This window comes from Neopsephotus bourkii, unplaced genomic scaffold (genome assembly GCF_033783945.1).
Source record: "Neopsephotus bourkii isolate Nb327-2 ecotype Australia unplaced genomic scaffold, CSIRO-AGI_Nbou_v1 NB_1600, whole genome shotgun sequence".
Lineage (NCBI taxonomy): Eukaryota > Metazoa > Chordata > Aves > Psittaciformes > Psittacidae > Neopsephotus > Neopsephotus bourkii.
Window position 1 is genome coordinate 8,253,654 of NW_026902076.1, and position 23,254 is coordinate 8,276,907.

Sequence of the window (23,254 nt, forward strand, 5' to 3'; positions counted from 1 at the left end):
GATTTCCAACCTTTAGCATTTCTTTTTTCTCCCTTTTTTTTCATCCTACTTCCACTTGGTCCACTATAACCCCTTTTCATGCTGAGGCAGGTGGCTGAGAGCTCCTCTGGGCTATGTGTCAGTGAAGGGTTCTTAGTTTAGCTACTGGGAGTAAAACTGTGCATAAAATGTAAATACAAACATCAGTCCTAACTGCAAATGTGGTCGTATCACTGCCCAGCTTCAGCTGTTGAAAATCCCAGTGTAACTGGTCCCAGATGCAGGTTTTGAGCATAAACTGAGGGTTAGACTGGAGTCAGTGGGTTGCCTGTGCAAGTAAACAGTGCCAGACAGGAGCTGCGTGGCTGACTCCAGAGGGTGACAGCCGGAGATTGAAAGTAGCATCAGCAACCTGTCCCTGGTCTATAGCTTGTATTTGAGTGCTCTCTAGTGGTCAGAGAAAGTAATCCAGAGGCAAACAGCTGATGCTCGCCCTCCCTGAGCCAGGTTGGACGGAGCTTTGAGCAACCTGGTCTTGTGGAAGGTGTTCCTGCCAATGGCAGAGGGTTGAACTGTGTGACCTTTAAAGTCTCTTCCAACCCAAGCATTCTATGATTCTATGAAGTCACCCTCCCCTGCCTGCCTGATTGGGTCTGTAATATCTACACACGTGTCTGAGAGTAAGGGGTTGGAAGGTGCTTCAGAGCAGGGTCTCTCTGATCTGTGACCCTGTAGGGCAGGGGTTTGATACAGGAGGCGATCCACTCCTTGTGGGATAAGAGCACCAGGCAACATCCCAAGCCCTTCCCTATTATACCGCCCGTCAGTGCTTCTCCTTGTGTGGAAGGAAATCGCTGCGAGTGCCTGCGTGTGCAGTCAGCAGGTGGGCGAGCAGACAGGTACTGTGGAAGGAGAGTAGAAACGAGGTTTGAAAGTGTTGTGGTGCCATACTGAACAGAGAGCGGTGCCAATTAGTGTAGCTTGTGAGCCAAAACAGCCATTCATTGGGGTAGTCGTGGCCGAGTGGTTAAGGCGATGGACTAGAAATCCATTGGGGTCTCCCCGCGCAGGTTCGAATCCTGCCGACTACGATCTGAGCTGTCCTTTTCTCACCAGGACAAGTTCTTCCTTACGTTTTGCACCGAGGCCGCTCGCCGGCAGACATCCGGCCGGGCTGCAGCTGCCAGCCCAAGGGAAAGTAGGCGGGACCCCTTGACAGCCGGACGCGGCCTCTCCTCCCGGAACGGCTCCTCTTCCCCGCGCCATGCAGCACAGCACAGCGCCCGCCGTGCTGGTCACTACCAGGTACCAGGAGGGGTCGGAGGGCAGCGACCCCGCCGCCAGACTCAACTTCGCCTCAGCGGCTGCGGGGCCGATAGCAGCGGCCTTTCCTTCCCGGGGCACGGCCCGCGCAGCTGCTCCCACTGCGCCCTCCGGAAAGCGGAAGGGAAGAAGAGGGAATAGCCTCCCGGGCGGCTGCTTAGGGGAGGCCAAGGGGTGGTGGCCGCTGAGGCGAGGGCAAAGTGGACGGTGGGTTGCTAGTGCGGGATTTGCCCCTGGGACACTCCGAATATAGGCGGTTCCTCCAGTTTCCTGGCATTTTACAACCGGGAGAGATCACTGGTGTCTGTCCTGTCGTAACTACAGCCCTTTGGTCCCTTCCTTCTGTGGTGACTTGGGGTCGTTCCCGTCCGCACTGTTTAACACTGCAGGGCGTGCCCCCACCCTCCAGAAACACCTCGTTGCCAGTGTTTTGAAGTGCGTCAGAAGGAATTAGAATTCATCCTGAAGCGTACACCAGCATTTTTGAGATATAGGGGCTTGGAGCAACCTGGGCTAGTGGAAACTCTGCCCATGGCAGGGGTGTTGGAACTGGATGAGCTTTAGGTCCCTTCCAACCCAAACCATTCTATGATTCTATAATCTCGTCGGTGCTTTTGGCTGACTCCTATTTCCCACCACCATGCCCTGAGCCCCAATCCTTATGTCCTCTAAGCCATAGGGAGCCCGTCTGAGTTGAATTTAGGCCATCAAAGGGGAAATAAGTTTATTGTTTTCTTGCCTTCTTGAAACCATGCCCTGGGTGGCTGCACAGGAGCTGTTTTCAGTTGCATTAAACTTTTAAAACCCGTTTTTTCCTAGATGTGGTAAATGAACCCACAAGAGAATGCCTCAAGAAGAAAATGCTTGAGGCAATCTTTATAGGATAGAGATATCTATGTTTTTTCTTTTTTACCTCCACAAGAAATTTGACCACATGAAAGCAGTTCCCTATCAGATGCGACATAAGAAGCAGAAGTGTTGATTCAGCAAGGTCCTAACTCTCACACCTACCTCCTAGGACATAAGTAGGAACTATTTCAATCACATTAACTTCAAAGCCATTATTTTAATCCTTAAATATTTGGCTGTATCAGGACCTGACTTCCTCTGCAGCGGTGGCCTTGAACCTTCAAACATATCTGACTTAACTCACATGCATGTTTTGTATGACTGACTTTACATTAATTTTAGCCTTGGACGTGGAAATCTGAATGCCAGGATTTATTTTGCAGTGAATAGACTTTACCACTTGCAAATTGTCCCACTGATACTGGAATGCTTTCAGTGATAAAAGTGGATAGATACGTGTGGGATTAGGCTTTAGCAACTGAATATCTTTTCTAACTTGTGAGATAAGATAGCTGTATAATTGTGACCTTTTTCACTTTGTAGGTACTGATTCTGGGAATAGGATTCCTTGTTGCTGTGGAAATTTAAATAATCTGCATACTTGTAGTTAGAATGTACAGAGAAATTAAAATGTTTGCTGGCTAATTTGTATCTGATAGTTTGCCTTCACTTAATGAGTAAGATGGCTGTACAGGTTTTTTCTCCTTTTATTATGGCCAGGGTTGTCACAGTTTATTCCACTTTGAGCAGAGGCTGCTGGAGCTGGGTGATGCTGACAGGACTAAGTTTATTGAGGCAGAAAGTGCAGTCTGCTCTCCTGGCCAGACACCGAAATAAAGTTTTTCTCTGGTCACAACAGTTACATCTCTTACTTTGCTTTCTTCCTTGCACTGGCTACTTTTCCCCCCTCACTCATCCTGGCCTTTCAGCACAGAAAGCAGATTAATTAAAGTATAAAGCCTCTATGTTATATGCAAATCAAAAGACAGGAATGAAAAACAGTGGCTCTTCCATGAACTGTGTATATGCACACTGTTCATCTGACCTTTATATAGTTCCTGCTTCCTCTATCCCATGCCAATCCTGCATGATCTGATCGTGCTAGCACAGGGTTACTGGTATGAATGGTTTCCTTGTAGTCAGGTGAAGTGGAAAGTTAATCACATGCCCAAGTCTTCTCTGAGCTGCCTGTATTGTAGTCAAAAGCTAAGAGTTACAGAAGCTAGATTTAAATATGGAACAGAAGCGGTAAACCCATGTGTCCAGTTTAAACAACCAACTTACTCCTTTTGCTTCTTTTATAAAGCTACTAGTGTAAAAATAGTTGTGTTTGATGTGAAAAATGTAAGAAAAAAATATTGTCTTGGAATGGTGCTGCCATTTGAATACAATAACAGTATCAAATGAATTAAGACACTGGGACTGCTTATTTTGAAACTAAGGCGTTACAGGAACTAGTGTGCGCTTTGGTATTACACTGTATCTGTCTCAGCTTTCCTGCTTTCTGTTAAGTAAAAATTGTTTTTACGTTTAAAAACCATACAGTCCTGTTGCTGTGGACGAAATAACAGGGGTGGGTTTCCTGTAAGAGATGATAATGAAAGCGATTACAGGTCTGAAGCAAACAAACAAAAATGTAGCTGTTTCCCCTCCCTCTAATTGCTTTCCTTTACAGTCATTTTAGCTCTTGACTTTTAAGTTTAAAAGAAAAACCCTGGGTGTAGAGAAGGTGCTTATTAACTTTGTGACATTTTTAGACTCTTTGGTGTAGCAGCTCTTACACTGAAGTCATGTCATCTCAGAACATCTGTACATGGTTGGCATTTTAAGCTACGTAAGGCCACTCAGGAAGGATGGTTTACTGGTGTTTTTTTCTTTTATTTACATCAGAGGTGAAAAGCAGCTTAATCTGTCATTTATACTCTTTGGCTGTGTTAGCAGAAGTAAGTCACTTCTGAGTACCGTCCAGTAGACCATTTTGCTGCAATCATAGCTGCTGTCACAATTTCTGAGTGACTACTCAAGAGCATTTCTTTTGTTGCAGGTATGTTCTAAAAAACACAGATCCAGCTGTTTTTACTGGCAGGTGTCCTTCGAGTCTGTATTTTGGATGCCACTGAAGGAGACAACACTCCAGATAAAGACTATTACGGGTTGGACAGACTGCTGTGTGAAAGCCAGTCACCTCTGTATTTATACATAAACACCATTGACTCTGTGTTTAGAGCCCAGCAACATGTACCTGAGAACAAAATTTTGACTGGTAGTGTAAAGTCAAGTCTTTGACTGGCAGAAAAAAGCAGAATCAAAGCAAATAGGATCGCATTTAGATACCTAGTATAAAATCCTGGTGGTGGTACAGCTATTGTTAAAGCCCTAATGTATTAAACATGGCTTGCAAAGAGGATTGGGTACAAAATTTGGCCTGTACCCTTGTTTGCTGCTCTCTGGTCTATAGAGAACTCTCAAGATACTCTCTTTAAAAAGCTTTTTATTCAGTTTTGCATGGGAGATTCAGAGGTTAACTTCTTGGGAAAACGCAAGTTTCAAAAGAGCTGGTCAAGTTTTGACATGATGAGAAGAGTCTTTTGAAACTTTCTTTGAAACCAGATTGTTTAAACCTCTTTAAAGTGTATTTTAAGCTCATACGCCTCATGTATCCTTAGATGAAAGGGCGTCTGTGCTAATGAATTTAAACTTCCCAAAGGCAGAGGCAAGAATTCCACATGACACCTCTGCAGTCCATAGGAAGTCCAGGGAAGCTGGGATTTGACATTCCCTATACAGCTAAGGTTAAAAATAAAAAGCAGAAAAAAATCTAATGAAAAGATTTATTTATTTTTTTTAACAGTCATGCTTTTAAAATGCTTTTAAAAAACATTCACTCACATATAGAAAGGATGCAATTGGAGACATGTTCAGTGTTTTTCGTGGTTTAAGCTCAGTACCACTCAGCCCGCTCTCTCTCTCACTCCCCCCACCTTCTTCTCTGCCCCCCAGCTCCCAGAGGGATGGGGTGGAGAATCGAAAGAACGTGACTCCCATGGCTTGAGATAAGAGCAGTCCAGTAACTAGGGTATAACACAAACCGCTACTGCTACCCCCAATAATAATAATGATAAGAGAAATAACAAGGGAAGAGAATACAACTGCTCACCACCTGCTGACCAATACCTAGCCCGTCCTGAGCAGTGATCTAATCCTTCTGGGTAACTGCTCCCAGTTTATATAGTAGGCATGACATGCTGTGGTATGGAATACCCCTTTGGCTAGCTTGGGTCAGGTGTCCTGTCTCTGCTTCCTCCCGGCTTTCCCTCCTCCCTGGCAGAGCATGAGACTTAGAAAGTCCTTGGTCAGAGTAAACATTACTGAGCACCAACTAAAAACATCAGTGTTATCAGTACTGTTCCAAGGCTAAAAGTCAAAAACACAGCACTGCACCAGCTACTAAGAAGGAGAGAAATGACTGCCACTGCGGAACCCAGGACAGTGTTTTCAATGCTCTGGGTGATAAACTTCTTTTTGATTATGGCAGAGTGCTTGGTAACAGCAACAGTGAATGTGCTTGGCATAGAAGTAACTTTGGGGAAAGGACCACTGACCAGTTTTAGCTTCCAGCCTATTGAAACAGCTGTTTATGTCATCAAATATACTGTTCTCTTGTGCCCTAATAGCAGCTGCTCAGTCTTACTCTTGATGTGTGAGCACTATAATATGATCCTCGCATTCCTGTTGCAAAAATGTCATAAATGATTCCTTGGGTGCGAATCCAGGGGGAAGATGATGCCATGGTCCTGTGTATCTGAAGCTAATGGGAGAAGAAAATGTATTGAATGAACTGCAGCAGCATCTCCCTTGTTGCATATTCCTCCAAGAGGAGCATTGATGATTCTGTTGGCAACCCTCAGAGGTTAACATTGTGATCATTTGTCTACTTCAACTGCTTAGGAAAGGACAGGTGTTTCTGTTTCCAGTGGGATTTTCTGTGGGAAACCTGAGGTACTTTGGCTAGCATGCCAACCACTGTGCATCAGACAGTCAAAATGAGAAGGCAGCTTCAAGAGATCGTGTATTACTTTAACTTGCTCAGTCCTGATAGGTGTTTGTTGAAATGGGAGGCTTTCCTCTGACTTTCTTGAGCTTTGAAGTAGATCCTCAGGCAGTCTTTGTGCCAATGCCTGAACTCTGCTTTTATTTTCTTCCCTAGGCAAATTCAGAATACACACACGGGGCTGGATTTGTCAGTGCCAGAATACCAGGAAATCCGTGGGAAGATGATGTCTGGCCATGTAGAGTATCACATTGTCGTCGTTACCCGACTGGCTGCCTTCAAATCAGCAAAGCACAAGCCTGAAGATGTAGTTCAGTTTATGGTAAATGTTTAATCAGTGCTGTGTCAGTGATCACTTTCTTAATCAGCTTTGATTATTTTGGTCCTGATGTAGCAGATACTTTGTCATCACAGCCTCCCTAGGTAAAGGTCCTTGATAGGACAACACAGTCTGTACCATTACTGCAATAGCAGTATTATACATATATTAATTGAACTTTTTATTCCAGGAGCTCAAAGCAACAATGACTGTTGTTGCCTTTAAGGCATTTTGCATTATGGGTCAACAAACAGAAACCAATTAACAATTTATAACTCCTGCTACAAAATTAATTTCTCTGATATATATATCAGCAATAAGACTTGGTGCATAAACATGAAATAAATAATAATTTACTTAAGAATTTACTTGAATGGAGAGAGAACCATGTGGGACAATAAGAGGAATTAACCTTACAGTAGGTTAGCCTTGATCTGTTAGCTTTGACATGATTTTTAAAAACCTTACTAAGAGAGCTTTATGAGATAGTGTCTGTAGGAAACATTACTGAGTTGGATTGTATTTTCCATGATGTTTGCAGAGTAAAGTTTTGAAAACATAGCACATAAGATTCATTTCACCTGTTTTAAGTCACCTGTAGCATGTGCATGTCCACTTAATGCTGTCTTACCTGGGACTGTATATTGAGTCAATGGAAAAAAGGTGCCTTTAGAGTTACAGAATAGTTAGGGTTGGAAAGGACTTTAAGATGATCTAGTTCCACCCCCCTGCCATGAGCAGGGACACCTCACACTAAACCATGTCACCCAAGGCTCTGTCCAGCCTGGCCTTGAGCACTGCCAGGGATGGAGCAGTCACAGCTTCCTTGGGCAACCTGTGCCAGTGCCTCACCACCCTTACAGTAAAGAACTTCTTCCTTATATCCAGTCTAAACTTACCCTGTTTAAGTTTTAACGTGTTACCTCTTGTCCTGTCACTGCAGTCCCTAATGAAGAGTCCATCCCCAGCATCCTTATAGGCCCCCTTCAGATACGGGAAGGCTGCTAGGAGGTCTCCACACAGCCTTCTCCAGGCTAAACAGCCCCAACTGTAAGTTACACTAGGTCTAATAATCCTACAGTCTGTAGGAGATAGCTGATACTTGGATATTTACAGTCTGATTTGCAGATAAAGCTGTATCTGTCAGTGTTGTGATGAGGTGCATGCCAAGGCTATCTCATACATGGGTTGCACTCCTTATACTCTATGTAACATTATGGTAAAAGCAGCACTCCTTCCATAATTGTCTGTTCTGTTCTTCCTCCTTGTCTAACTGCTTGTCCTCACTCCTGCAGTGTTTCCTCTGCGCCATGGTCATGTGGCTATTCTGTAATGTCAGCTGAGGAGCTGGTCCTTGCTAAAAATGGATATTTGGTGGTTTGTAATTTGCTACTAATTTATATCTGTTTCTCAAGCATGTGAGTTGCAGAGCCCCTCTGAGGTTTGTTTTAATACAGGGGAAGGGCCAGACATGGGCAGGTAAGAGAAGGGGGTGTGGAATCACTTGTTTTTGTCAGCGATGCCTGCTTATATTATGCAGTATTTCCATGTAGCTCTGTTCAAGAAAGAACCTGACTAAACTGGAGGTGTTAAACTGGGCTATTGTCATCTAACATGTTGCTTCACTTAAGAAAAAGTAGATAAAAACAGTTTGTTTATAAAGAATTGAAACAAACTTTCTGCTGTGGCCCCCTTCTTGTTAAGATTATTCTTTCCCATGTCCACTCTCTCTAGAAGGATTTTCAGCACTTAGTTGCTCTTCTCAAGTGCAATGAACCTTTCTGATTTCTCCTCTGGTCAGGCCTCCTGATACTTCATGAAGAAAAGTGGTGTAGTTTGACTGGAACATCAGCTCTTCAGATACGTTTCTTTTTCAGCTAAGTCTGATACATTATCTAGTTTGATGTGTGAGTGTAATTTAAAGCCATGAGCTGGGAGGTGGGAGGATGGATGCTTTGCATTGATTCATTCCCATGAATCTTTGTGTGTTACTGGAAGGAACAGAGAGATTCACCTGCCCTGACTTATCTCTCTGTAACATAGGTATTTTAATCTGGGTCTGACCCTGCTTTTATGGTCAGTGGGGAGATGGGGAATGAGGTGATTATCCTCTGGATATGCCTCTCTGACTGCAAAGGCAAAGCATTCTACATTGTAGACAGATGGTCCTGGGGGCTTCAACTCCAGCCTAAAATGCTTAAGGCTCAGTTGAGTTGCACATAACTCACTGTCTGTATCACTGGAGGTTCCCTGGGATTTTCCACCTAGCCTTCAGAAGGTTGTGGGTCTGCCATCCATAGGTCCTATGTCATATTTGCCTACCCCACACAAGCCGTTTGGATATCCCAAAGCATCTCAGATGGCATGAGATGCCTGACTGAAGGCAGAACAATCTGTTCTCTATGATTAGGTGTCTATTTGCTGCGGATTTCTAAGCACCCATCCCAGAAAGCGCAGTATTATTGAGAAGATGTAGCTGAGCATCTACGGTGTCGGGGAATCCACTTTGCATAACATACACAGCTGCTTCCATTTGAGAAACCCTAAATTACTCTTAAGTGCCTGCAAAGGGCTGGCAGATGTGATAGAGGACATAAAGGTATTGGCACTGCCTTGGAACAGAGTGAGGTGAGGTAAGCACACCATCCAAAGTACCAGTAGCTGGCTATGTTCAGGTGTGTTGAGTTTCAGTCAAATCTTGGCAAAATGTAGTGACTGTACCTGACTGTCACGAGAGTTGAGACACCTCCTCCATATAGACAGTTGTCTTACCCTGGAGGCAAGTCCCAGACCTGTGGCTGCCAGGTCAGGTGGGTTGCACCCGTAGTGTCTTGTGTAGTGCTCTGTTCTGCTGGATGTTGTCACAGCACAAACAGGAAACTACATTTCCCTAGAGAGTTTGAAGGTGACTTGTAAGAGAACCAGATGGCTGAGGAATAGCAGAGAAGAATGAGTTATATTGGGCAGCAAACCTAACACATCAAATCTGTATCGCAAGGCGGAATGGGATGAGACATCTGAAAAAGGAAGCAAACAACTGTTTGCTGGTTCTGCCTTCCCAAGTACAGGAGGGGGATGGGAGAGGGAGCTTTTTTTCCTTTTTTTCTTCCTGTTTTTCTGTGTTTGAAATTACCAGATTGGAGAAGTTAGAAAGAGCCAGTGTCACAGTGCTGAGATGACAGGTAGGTGAGAGATGATGGATAGGCATGGTAGGATTCTCATTGTCTATGCAGATGTTAATCCGATTTTGGCTACCTCAGGAGCCAGGTCTGTGTTTTGTGACCCTTTGTCTTTCTTCCTTCTTCTTCCCCTCTTTTTCTGTCTGAAACACAATCTAAATGGTCTAGCAGGTCTTCCACCTCTTTCCAGTTGAAGTGACTGCCTTCTATATTGTTATGCCCTAGGGGGCAGCAACGAGCCTGGCTTTCTGTGCATTAGGCTGTGAGCAATGGGATTGAGCAGCATTTATTGCTCCGATAGCTTCTCTGTATTCCCTGGGAAAAGATGGTGAGCAAGACAGGCACGTCTTCTAAGTGAGCTGTGATCTCTGGGCTGCGATTTAGATCATGTGGATCGAGATATGTTAAGGGCCTATGACCAAAACCAGATGAACATCAGAAAGAGATTTCAGATCTGACCTGTGAAGTTACTGGCCTTTACTGTCGGTCTAAACAATCCAGAGTTCCCTGTTCCCCAGCCTTAATGGGGCTATGCAAACTCAGTATCATAGCGTTTCTAATTGAAACATTTGTGAAACAGCAACAGAAGAATTCACTTCTGTGATGACTTTCAGATCTAAATTCTTAGAAACTGGAGGGATTTTTTTTAATTAAAAAAAAAAAAGTCATCTGTAGAACAGGATGAATGGGTTGTAGAACTGCTTAACCTTGAGGTTCTATTTGGTGACTGAAGGAAATGTCCGTTGCATTTCTTTCAAAGGTCAGAATACTCTTGTCCTGTTGAAAGAGTGAAACTGATTTTATCTTCAGTAGTGCATCAGCAGTATTGCTCCAAAGGTGATAGCTAATTATTGCCTGTAGATTTGTCATTTCTTCAAGCCACAGCTTACCTTTTTTAGGATTTAACCTCTCTCTTCCGAGCTTTATTAAAAATCCACCCAGCGTATAGTGCCTTCTCTTTCTATCTGCTCCCAGTTTGCTTCTTGTTTTACAAGTTACATTTGTTAGTTGAGTTCTTTCTTTTTTCAAAGCTGAACAAATAACTAATGGTGCTTGACAGGCACAGCACATTTTTGGGAGGAATTTACTATATAGAACTGTCTTCCTCTCATAAAATGAGGGAGCGTAAGTATGTGGGTGTGTATTCATCTATTATTGCCTGTTTGCATATGTTGGCCTTCTTTCTGTAGGCCTCAGAATCTGCATGTTGGAATTGCTATTTTCTGATCATACAGGTGTGTTGTGAAGATGAATTCCTTCACATTATACCCCTGTGATGTGGGGCGGAGGGGGAAATCGCTGCTTAGTATAGCTATCCGTTCAGGAGCTGTTAAGAATTCATGTTGTTTAAAAAGCAATATTAGAGTGCTTGCTCTTCTGCTGGGCAAAACAGATGGGGAGAGCAGCATGTGGCCATGTAATTAAAATCTATCATAATGCATACCCATGAGGTCACCAAGCAACATTAATTATAATATGGCTTGAGTTGGGAGTGTCCAAGTGAAAGCTTCATTTGTGCTGTCCGTGAGAAGGGATGCTTTTGATTCCTGTATCCAAAGTTAATGGTTGTTTTAAAGGACAGTGCTACTGTATCTCCATTTTCTGACAGTGTGAAGAATTGGGCTTTGTAAAAAGAAAGTCACAGTACTTTAACATGAGATACTATAAAACCAAGAGTGCTCTTCACTAGCATGCAATGGGTGGCCAACGGGCTTGAGTTAGCTCTGAGATCTCCACCTCACTGATGCAGTAGATATAAAGCATATCAAGACAAGTTGGAGGTTAGAAATGGGGCATTAAAATGAGCATTAAAGGGAAAGAAGGAATTAAATCCCATTAATACTGAGTGGGATCAAATTCTGTTATGCAAAACTGAGAGTCCCAGCTCATATCCTGCAGGCATTCTGGTGTGTGTACTTTAATGCATGAAGTTCTTATGAAGAAAGGTGAAAAGCACATGCATGAGATTTGAGGGATTAGCAGCAAACTTCAGGCTTTCACTTTGAACTTCACTGTGGTTTGTTAACCTTCTAGCTATATTTGATTATATCCAGCTTATTTGTTCCTGGTGCAAAAACTACTCAACCCATCCCTGTCTCTCTTTAAGTTCTATGTTGGATGTTAACTGTTGCAGGCAAATAGGGTCTTGACCTGGCAAATATGCACATGCTTTGCTGTATTTGCATGATTAACTCTTTTGAAGTGAAGTAGGTTGAACCTTTGATATTGTGACTTGACAGAACTCCTTGAAGTGTATGCACTCAGGCTGACTTACAGGTGGTGGGGGTTTAGGTCCACAGTACTCACAGAGTTTAGGTAGAGGCATGGAAGGGGAGAAGATTATTACAGGGTTTGGACCTAGAGGAATTACAGACAGCAGAAGAAAAATATTTGAATATTAATCAAATGGAACTTTATAGATTGATAAAATAGGATTTAGAGCAGCATTTCTTTTTTATCCTGACATTTTGAGCCATAGGATCCATCAACCATTTTTAAAGGGTTGTGAGTGGTAACTAGGAAAAGCAGGATTTAATTTTGTTACCTGCTGATATGCCTTTCTCCTGGGAAATTGTTAGAGGACATCAAATGGAAAAGGTCCAAAGTTGTCATGGCAGAGCGGTGCTTCGTGACTGGAAGGGTGTGAGAATGCTCTGTGTGATGCATGGGACTCAACTTGAGAAAATGCATTCTGTGGGACCTGGCCAGTGCTTTGTAAGGCCCCTGTGTTGCCTCTGTTGCTGCATCTGGCTCTGGGGTCTCCAGTACAAGAAAGGCACAGACCTGTTGCAGTGCGTTCAGAGAAGGGACGCGAAAATGGTCATAAGGGCTGGAGCACCTCTTCTGTGAATACAGGCTGAGAAAGTTGGGCTTGTTCAGCCTGGAGAAGAGAAGGCGCTGGGGAAACACTGTGGATTTTCAATACATAAAAGGGGCTTATAAGAAAGATGGAGAGTTTTTACCATACCAGTAGTGACAGGACAAGGGGCAACAGTTTTAAACTGAATGAGGGTGAATATAGATTAGACGTAAGGAAGAAATTTCTTATGATGAGGGTGATGAGACACTGGCACAGGTTGCCCCGAGAAGCTGTGGCTGCCCCGTGCCTGGCAGTGTTCAAAGTCAGGCTGGATGGGGCTTTGAGCACCCTGGTCTAGTGGAAGGGGGGGTTTGGTCTTTAAAGGTCCCTTCCAGCCCAAACCAGTCTGTGATTCTAAATGCATCGGTCTGAGGTTGTTGGATTTAACCAGTCTTACTGCTGCATTTCCAGAACCCAAACCAAGGTAAAACTGGCAGTAATGTTGAGTGAAGATGTAGAAGCAGGTGGATGGTCGCTGGAGAGCCTTCAGCTGGCAGGGGCTTGCAGGGGCCAGCATCGGCATTGGTGGGGAATGGTTTAGGCTGGAGGTTTAACACCTTGCCAGTGTAGTAGGTTATCCCAGCAGAGGGCATCCCCACACTGCTGGATATGAGCTTGCATGGTGTGGTGCAGGCGTAGGAGATTAGTATGCTTTGGATATACTGCTGTCATACTTTGTATGCTGTGTCGCGTGTTATGGTTGTTCAAAGCCACGCAGATTCACAAAGGCTCAATTAGGAATAGGATGCAAGGGTGTGCATTTATTTTAGCTTCAGTGGTGTCATTAGACATAAATTGGGATTCATGAATAATTTACAGAGTTTGATAGGGGAGGAATGAAACTTAAGTAGGAAGAAATATGCTTGTATGTTTCAGTACAGTGTTAGGTTTTGAGTTTTTTAAACTTGTTTCGGCATAAGCTTGTTGATTGGGTGCTTTCAGACATTAATATATTATTTATTATTGAAATTAATTAGATGTTAAGCATTTTTCACAAATCAGACTTGATTTTTTTTTTCTGGGTGGAGGGTAATGCTCTTTATTCTTGGGGGCAGGGGGGAAGTACTAGTGAATTGCTTATTGCCTTTATATTTGTGTTTACATGGTATTTTAGGAAAGGTGCTGGTATCATACCTTGTTTGGAATGATACCGGGACATAGCAAATTAGAAATTTACAGCAATTTGGAAATTCCAGAATTGCTTTCCTCTCTATTTTGGGTGTATCTTTCAAAGAGAGGATTGTTTTATTCTGGGGACATCACTTTAGTGCTTGGCTGTTGCATTGCATGTCGGATCCTGCATGCAGAGCACAGTGTTGCTCACACTTACTTGTATTACTTTAAGGACACAAGTCTAAAATTTTTGATTTTCACTCTTTTGTCAACTCAGGTTTGGTCTTGTGCTTCAGGTCTTTCTTAAGTAGCTGCTTGCCTCTTATGACTGGGTACTGAACCTATAGCAAATGTTGTACAGCTGAAATGCAAACAGTTTTCAAATCAGCCAGCTTGGTTGATAATTACTGCACAAGGCAGGAAAGCATGAAAGCTAAGGTGGTTATTGCTCTTTATGCCTATGTCTAATTTAATAAATTGGATGTGTCTGTTAATGTCAGGACCCGTTCTCTGGCCTGGAGGGCAGCTAGCACAGTCTGGCTACCTCTGTAATAGGAAACTTTTTCACTGTCAGCAGTAGGCATTGGTACCCAAACTGGCTACTGTGTGGTCTCTGCACCAGGCTAAACCTTGTGTTGAAAAAATATCTGTGGGAGTGCCAGCTGCCCAGAGTCACAGCTGTACTGGACATTGTCAGATTCCAGGAGACACTGTAAGGCTCATGAGACATTCTCAGGTTCCAGTGCCTAGGAATATACCTGATACTGTTTAGCTTGCTAGTATAGGTGTAGTTTATGGATTCAGGGTTAATCTGTAACTCGTTTCCCTTCTCCTTCTGTGCTTTTTGTTTGGTTGCCTTTCTTTTATCACAGTGTTGGTGGAAGAACTCTGCCTTCTTACCTCCCAGGATGTAGTGCTTGAGTCTCTCCATGTTTTATGTTACTGTATTAATTAGGATTCACTCCATTAGAGTTTACCAACATGTCTTACAGGGGAGAATAAGAACTGGACCCTAGTAGAGGATCTGTGCCATATGCACTCCACTAGCACTAATTTTTTGGATTGTGGGTAGGAACTAGATGATCTTTAGAGTCACTTCCAATCCAAACCATTCTGTGATACTGTGATTCCATTAATGTGTTTTTTAATTAACTCTGTATTCATGGAAATACATACATAGATTATGGGGCCATGGAGGGCCATGATGATCTGTATAGTCTGTATAGTAAGACATCAGAGTATGACCGTAACCCTCCATTTTACCTGTAACATCACTTAGAGATAGTGTTTTGTTTATGTGTGCTTTTTGTATGTTGATTTTTTAAGGTACCAAATTAAAAATCTGAATTTACATAGAAGCCACACCTTTTCTAACCACCATTCCCATCATTATTGCTTTTCTCGTAGTATCTTGACCCTTACTTCTCCTCAGTTTTCCTGTCTTTGTCTACAAAAGGAATGACTCCATTTACTGTTGGCATCTTCTACCTGCATGAGAACCTGTAGGCCATGGCTAAGTTGTTTTTTATTTTCTCACAGATAAACTGAATAGTCATGGGTCAGCTGAGGTCTTTGCCTGTTGGTTTCCATATTAGGTTCTCTGCACAGCAGCAATCATGCCAGGTTTTTTAGGCCTTAACAGTCAGAAGGGCACTGAAGCCTACCAAGGCTGAGACATGGGTCTTCTGGCTCAGTGGTCAAAAGGTGCAGGCTGCTTTCTCCATCACATACCTACCTGGCTGGGCTTCTCTTCCCTCTGTCTCTCAGGGAGAGGCATTGTATCCCTAATTTTTAATGGACAAGGAGTTTTGCTGTCAGAGAACAGTGGAGCAGTGACCTTGCTATTTCGTTAGTTGATGGGTCAGACAAATGGACACTGGGAATCTGGCAATGAATTTCAATTCCATTAGGGAGTGGATTTTAATAGTAGAATTAGAAGACCAGTAGCAGTGCTTAGGGATTCACTGTGCAGATAACAGGCTTTTACTAGGCTATATGTAAAGCTCCTTGGTAATACATGTTTTTCCACTTCAGTTTCTAGAGTGAATCATACAATCATAGAACAGTTAGGGTTGGAAAGGACCTTAAGATCATCAAGTTCCAACCCCCCTGCCATGCACAGGGACACCTCACACTAAACCATGTCACCCAAGGCTCTGTCCAACGTGGCCTTGAACACCACCAGGGATGGAGCATTCACAACTTCCCTGGGCAACCCATTCCAGTGCCTCACCACCCTTACAGGAAAGAATTTCCTCCTTATATCCAATCTAAACTTCCCCTGTTTAAGTTCTAACCCGTTTTCACTTGTTCTGTCACTGCAGTCCCTAATGAAGAGTCACTCCCCAGCATCCCTATAGGTCCCCTTCAGATACTGGAGGGCTGCTATGAGGTCTCCATGCAGCCTTCTCTTCTCCAGGCAGAACAGCCCCAACTTCCTCATCCTATCTTCATATGGGAGGTGCTCCAGTCCCTTCTCTGGACTTATTCCAACAGTTCCATGTCCTTTTTATGTTGAGGACACCAGAACTGCACCAATACTCCAGGTGAGGTCTCACAAGAGCAGAGTAAAGGGGCAGATGTTTCACAGTGCTTAAAGTATTGCTTTGCTGCTTATGTTTTCCCTGTAAAGCATCTTACCCAGGCAGCATGTTTCATTGCAGGTTTCCAAGAAGTACAGTGAAATAGAGGAGCTGTACCAGAGACTGGCAGCACGATACCCACAGGCTTCTCTTCCACTCTTGCCTAGAAAAGTGCTCTTCGTGGGAGAATCTGACATCTGTGAACGAAGAGTGATGTTCAATGATATCATGAAATTCATCTCAAAAGATGAGGATCTGGCAACCAGTCCTGAATTACTGGAATTTTTAGGTAACTAAAAGGTGTGAGTGTCCCCTTTCCCATGAGTGTGCTTGATGAAATCATTAAGTTCTTGACGCAGGTAGTAAAAAAATGGAGAATGCCAGAATAAACATTGTCACTGAAAATACCCTCTTGTGTGTCTACAGTGCTGCATAGTCATGAATCTTCCCCTCCTCTCAGTGGACACATGCTTCATTTAGAAGTGTTGATACCACAATAATTGTTTTATAGGTGTCTATCCCAGTATCTCTGATTCCCTTAGGTATATACATAAGCTGTGATTCAGAACACCTAAGTTTAGGAGTCTAAATAACTATATATTGTCAGTGGAGAGATGGACCCTAAAGGGACAGGGCAGGGTCTCCCTTAGTGATCAGTTATTCCAACTGTCTTCATACTGTGAACAGATCGGGTGCAGATCAGAATCAGCCTTAGAATAAACGCTCACCCTACCAAGTGACATGGAATTCAGTACATACACTGCAGTCCCTCAAGCTAGTTGTGTACTTTCCTTACAGATGCTGAGTACATAGTCAATATATTCAGGGGTGTTTAGGGAGACTCGTCATGATAAAACACAGGTGACTATGGGGATAGGATAAGCAGCATCCTAACGTTCACTACCTACGCCATTCAGCACTCTTTTTCCCATAAGGGGAACATAAGACCACTTGCTTAGTGTAGATACCCATATTTAGTTGATGAAGTATGCCCTGGGTGATTTGGCAGATGCAGACATGAAAAGCTGGGTGAGATGAGTCTCCCATGCCATGTCACTTTAACAGTCAAAAAGATCAAGCTATGAATTTTATCCATCATGGTTTTCACTAGCCTATTTTTAGCTAATCTGTTTTAAATTGCTTTCCTGACTATCTAGAGACTCCACAGCAAGCAATAGTTCTCTTGTTACATGCAAAGCTCAGGAGAATAAGTATGGTGAGGACAGTTGGTTGAAGCACATGTTTCAGTTTCCTGAATTTGCTCAGGTGGATGGATCTTGCATACTGAAGGGAGTCAGAACTTCAGGCTTTATTTTTGAGTGTCAATTGAAGAGCTGCTGTGGAAACTTTTTTTGTGCTGTCCAATACTCTAAATTTAGCCTAAATGGATTAAATTAATAACAAAAGTGGACTTTATCTCAACTAGCTATGTGAAAGTTAGCTGCCTATATCAAAACAGAGTATTTATGGCCTCTCTATAGCCAGTGGAGAGAAATAGGCACTTCAGAGGGAAACTCCATTACAGACAACTTTATTTGGATGGGATGAATCACCATGTGGAAATTCTATTATGTCTGTTGACTACAGAAGGAACATAAATAAGCAGATTAGACATGTACTGCTGTATCTCAGATAAAGTTCATTTCCTCTATCTTTCTCTACGTAACCACTTTAAATCAGTAAACAAATCAGACACATAACAATACATAGTGGATAGAAAGGACAGTCAGGAATGGTGAAAGGATGCCACAGAAGCTGATTGTGTCCTCCACTTCCCCAAACAAAACCAGGAACAGGTGCAAGGTATTAAATAAAATACAATTGTGTACTCAGTTTTGCATTCCTTATCCTATTTTGCAGGAACAAAATCTAGTAGTGCCATGGATTTCAAGGGTAAAAACATTCATGATGACAAGGAGAAAGAAGACGAAGAAAATGAGGGATGGGATTTTTTCAAAGAGGAGAAGACACCTGACTTAATCTCACAGCTTTCATCAGTGGAAAATGCCAAAAAAGGGGAGAAAAAAGAAGAGGAAGAGGAGGAAGAAGAGGAAGATTTAGACCCTCTTGGTATTATCAGGTATGGCTGGTAGTGCCTTTGTTACTTAGTTTTTAGCCTAGTTTTCTAAACAAATAAGGCTGTTCTGTCACTGTCTCCTTATCCTGGCATTTTATAACGTCGAGAACGTTCAGCTGAATTTCACAGAGGAGGAGAGGCCTCTGAAGTTAGAATCATAGAATAGTTAGGGTTGGAAAGGACCTTAAGATCATCAAGTTCCAACCCCCCTGCCATGGCCAGGGACACCTCGCTCTAAACCATATCACCCAAGGCCTCGTCCAACCTGGCCTTGAACACTGCCAGGGATGGAGCGTTCACAGCCTCCTTGGGCAACCCATTCCAGTGCCTCACCACCCTAACAGGAAAGAATTTCCTCCTTATATCCAATCTAAACTTCCTCTGTTTAAGTTTGAACCCATTACCCCTTGTCCTATCACTACAGTCCCTAACGAAGAGTCCCTCACCAGCATCCCTATATGCCCCCTTCAGATACTGGAAGGCTGCTATGAGGTCTCCATGCAGCCCTCTCTTCTCCAGTCTGAACAGTCCCAACTTTCTCAGCCTATCTTCATATGGGAGGTGCTACAGTCCCCTGATCATCCTCGTGGCCCTCCTCTGGACTTGTTCCAACAGTTCCATGTCCTTTTTATGTTGAGGACACCAGAACCATACACAATACTCCAAGTGAGGTCTTATGTGAGCAGAATAAAGGGGCAGGATCAACTCCTTCAACCTGCTGGTCACGCTCCTTTTGATGCAGCCCAGGATACGGTTGGCTTTCTGGGCTGCAAGCGCACACTGAAACAGCCTCATGTTCATTTTCTCATCAACCAGCACCCCCAAGTCCTTCTCCGCAGGGCTGCTCTGAATCTCTTCTCTGCCCTACCTGTAGCTGTGCTTGGGATTGCTCTGACCCAGATGTAGGACCTTGCACTTGGCATGGTTAAACTTCATGAGGTTGGCATCAGCCCACCTCACAAGTGTGTTAAGGTCCCTCTGGATGGCATTCCTTCCCTCCAAGCATATCAACTGAACCACACAGCTTGGTGTCATTGACAAACTTGCTGAGGGCGCACTCAATCCCACTGTCCATGGCAGCGACAAAGATGTTGAACAAGACCGGTCCCAACACCGATCCCTGAGGGACACCACTCGTTACAGGTCTCCAGCTGGACATTGAGCCATTGGCCACAATTCTTTGTGTGCGGCCCTCCAGCCAGTTCTTTATCCACCGAGTGGTCCATTCATCAAATTGATGTCTCTCCAATTTAGAGACAAGGATGTTGTGTGGGACAGTGTCGAACGCTTTACACAAGTCCAGGTAGATGACATCAACTGCTCTACCGCTGTTCATCAGTTCTGTAGCCCCATCATAAAAGGCCACCAAATTGGCCAGGCAGGATTTCCCCTTAGTGAAGCCATGCTAGCTGTCACCAAGCACCTTGTTGATTTTCATGTGCCTTAGCATGCCTTCCAGGAGAAACTGCTCCCAAGATTTTGCCAGGCACAGAGGTGAGACTGACTGGTCTGTAATTCCCCAGGTCATCCATTTTCCCCTTCTTGAAAATGGGGGTTATATTTCCCTTTTTCCAGTCATCGGGAACTTCACCTGACTGCCATGATTTTTCAAATATGATGGCCAGTGGCTTAGCACTTCCATTTGCCAACTCCTTCAGGACCCGCGGATGGATTTCATCAGGACCCATGGACTTGTGCACATTCAGATTTTTAAGATGGTCTCGAACCAATTCCTCTCCTACAGTGGGCCCAAGGTCTTCATTCTCACAGTCCCTGCGTCTGCCTTCCAAGACTTGGGTGGTGCGGTCAGAGCCTTTGCTAGAGAAGACCGAGGCAAAGAAGTCATTCAGAACCTCAGCCTTCTCCAAATCCTGTGTAGCTAGTTCACCCGAGAGCTTCCTGAGGGGGCCTACGTTCTCCCTAATCTGTTTTTTATTTGCTATGTACCTGTAGAATCCCTTCCTGTTATCCTTAATATCCCTAGCCAAGTTTAATTCTAACTGGGCCTTAGCTTTCCTAACCTGGTCCCTAGCTTCCCGGACAACATCCCTGTACTCTTCCCAGGCTGCCTGTCCTTGCTTCCACTTTCTATAAAACTCTTTTTTCATTTGAATTTTCCTCAGCAGCTCCTTATCCATCCAAGGAGGTCTCCTGGCCCTCCTGCTGCACTTCCTTCTGGTTGGGATGCAACACTCCTGAGCTTGTAGTAGGTGATCCTTGAAGACCAACCAAGAGTCTTGAGCCCCCCTGCCCTCAAGGGCTATATTCCATGGAACCTTACTAAGCAGGTTCCTGAAGAGGCCAGAGTCTGCTCTTCTGAAGTCTAGGGCAGTGAGCTTGCTGCACGCTCTTCTCACTGTCCTAAGGATCTCAAATTCAACCATCTCATGGTCGCTGCATCCAAGGCTGCCCTGCAGTGCCACATTTCCAACGAGCCCTTCCCTGTTGGTGAGCACAAGGTCAAGCATGGCACCTCTCCTTGTCGGCTCCTCTATTACTTGCAGAAGGAAGTTGTCTTCCACACAATCGAGGAACCTCCTGGATTGCTTGTGCTGGGCCGTATCGTCATTCCAACAGATATCAGGGTGGTTGAAGTCACCCATGAGAACAAGGGCCTGTGAGTGTGAGGCTTTTCCTGTCTGCCTATAGAGTGCTTCATCCGCAGATTCCTCTTGATCAGGTGGTCTATAACAGATCCCCACAGTAATGTCTCCCATCACTGTTTTCCCTTTAACCCTGACCCATAAGCTCTCTGTTAACTGCTCAAGTTCATGAAGGAGGTGCCTTGGTTGAGGGAAGAGACTTTGTAGTGTCTCTTAGTGCATTCCTCAGGAAATCCAAGTGACAGAGGGACATTGTGAATACCTTGATAACGGTCTCATCTATAGTAGGTACTTTACTGGACACTGCTAGGTTCCAACGTAAAACATAAAGCCACCACGGTCCATTAGATGTGCTGATCTGGAGTACACTGGTGTTTACAGTGTCTGGAACTACTTTTGAGCTTCCTTGTGTCTACAAGGAGGAAAAGTTACAGCAGCATAAAGACCAAAAGAGCCAACATTTCATTGTGCTGTTCACAAATAGGCTTTTCATTCTTTCTTCCCTTATGTGAAAATGTCACATGCTTAATGCTGCTAAGGCATAAGGGATAAAGCTTGAGAAACAGTAATTGAATCAAGGCTTGCTGATGTTAGTATCTGGGTTTGCTTGCCTATGCAATAATTATCAGACAGTTATTTTCTTCTCTTCAAGATGGAATTTCTCACTTAATTCCCAAAACCATTTCTAACTGCTGAAGCCCGGAAGCAAATTTAGCTCCTCAGTGCCTGGTATCATGAGTAGTGATGACTCTTTTTAAGGTGTCTCAAGCTTTAGATGTCCAAGTTGAAAAGGCTTAACTGTTCTTGATCTTCAGTAAGCACTGACTGACTCAGCTGAATTGTTTCAGCCACCCACAGTCACCAGCTACTTGAATTTCTTTCTCTTTGACTCAGTGCTTTCAAAATGCTTCTTCATAGCAATAGGGAGTAACTGAGAAGTAACAAGCTAGAGCTGTCTCTTGCTGTTTCCCAGTTGCCTTGAATCATTTCCAAAGGGATCATTCACTCCAGCCTCTAAGCTGAAGTCTCCCACACTAGGTCAGGTCAACTACAATGATTAATACTGGAAGCACCATTTGGACTTTGCTTCTGCTATTAAAATCATGGGATTGTTGATGTCAAGATGTCATCCTTTTTATTTGAAGTATTTAATCCTTTACATATCACCAGAAAACTTCAAATGTTAATCTTTTGACAAAGCACGTGCTTAGTTACTCAGCATCAAAACTATTCTTTTGTTGAAGAGTTTAAAAAAGTTAAATAACTATTTACAGTGAGACGTTAGATAAAGCAGGACTTCCCACAAAATGTCCTTAGCTGATAAATTTACAAAAGAAGCTGTCCTTTTTTTGGATAAGAAAATGAACTATTGGGTTAGCAAATGCAATGTTGTATTTTCCAACTTACAACAAGTAGAAGCTGTCAAGAATTTGTGGTTCTAAAACAAGCAAGAAGTTTGTTTTTCTGCTCTGCACAGTTTGTCAGAGCATTTGAAAGTCTTGATTATTTTGGTCTTTTGGTGCATTGAAGGATGGCAAGATCTGATATTTAATCCTCATTTAGTTTATTGTTTCCATTCCTTTAGAGAACAGAATTCTTACGGAATCAGAATAACTTCATTTGTATAAGAAGTTTGGTCTTTACTGGGACCGAGCTACAGCATGACATGTTATGCAGTCAGATATTTTTCACTCTAAAACAGTGGTTGTCTATCTACAAAAAATAAGAAATCTCCATGTGTGCTTAGCATTATTTTTGTAAGTCTCACATGGTACAGTGTTGAGGCAGGAACATGAAAGCAATAATCCTGAATCTGATTTTATGTCTTCTCTATACTCCTATAACTTACCCTGCTTCCATGGAAGGTATTTTCACTTCACACCAGTGGAAATCAGATTGGGTGTAAGCACCACATCCCAGCTTTATGCCATCTAGTAATAGGTGTTTAGGTAAGAGGCCAAAGGCAGGAGCTTAGCTGTCAGCAGATGGGCATTTCTTAGGTGCCTGCTTCAGTGTGTTTTCTATGCCCGTTGAAACAATTGGTGCTTACATGCTGTAAAGAGGGAGCTTGCAGGCCTCACAATTTTAGGTCTTCCAATGTATTTGAAGTTACTTTTGGATAGGAATGAGTGAAAAAGGAGGCGATGCAGACTGTATAAGTACATTTAGTAAACTGCTCCCTAATGCCCAGTAAATTCAGATAAAAATAAAAATCCACTATTCTTTCCTCTGTGAAAAACCTTTGAAAAGATGTAAAATCAACACTGAAACAAGCCGATTGATTCAAAGCAGTATCAATGACCAGGGTGCTTAGAGCAG

General features: G+C 43.4%; 1 protein-coding gene and 1 non-coding gene across 2 annotated transcripts in view; both read left to right on the forward strand.

The window, feature by feature from the left end:
• The first annotated feature begins 988 nt into the window (after window positions 1-988).
• Window positions 989-1,070, forward strand: TRNAS-AGA (transfer RNA serine (anticodon AGA)). Its single transcript has one exon. It is a non-coding gene; the product is annotated as a tRNA-Ser (tRNA).
• Window positions 1,071-1,075: 5 nt separating this feature from the next.
• HS1BP3 (HCLS1 binding protein 3) overlaps window positions 1,076-23,254 on the forward strand; it is a 50,877-nt gene continuing 28,698 nt past the window's right edge. Inside the window, exons 1-4 of the mRNA XM_061372365.1 lie at window positions 1,076-1,284; window positions 6,359-6,524; window positions 16,337-16,544; window positions 18,116-18,335. Coding sequence (XP_061228349.1) covers window positions 1,244-1,284; window positions 6,359-6,524; window positions 16,337-16,544; window positions 18,116-18,335 — 635 coding nt within the window. The 5' untranslated portion in view covers window positions 1,076-1,243. The remainder of the gene's footprint in view (window positions 1,285-6,358; window positions 6,525-16,336; window positions 16,545-18,115; window positions 18,336-23,254) is intronic.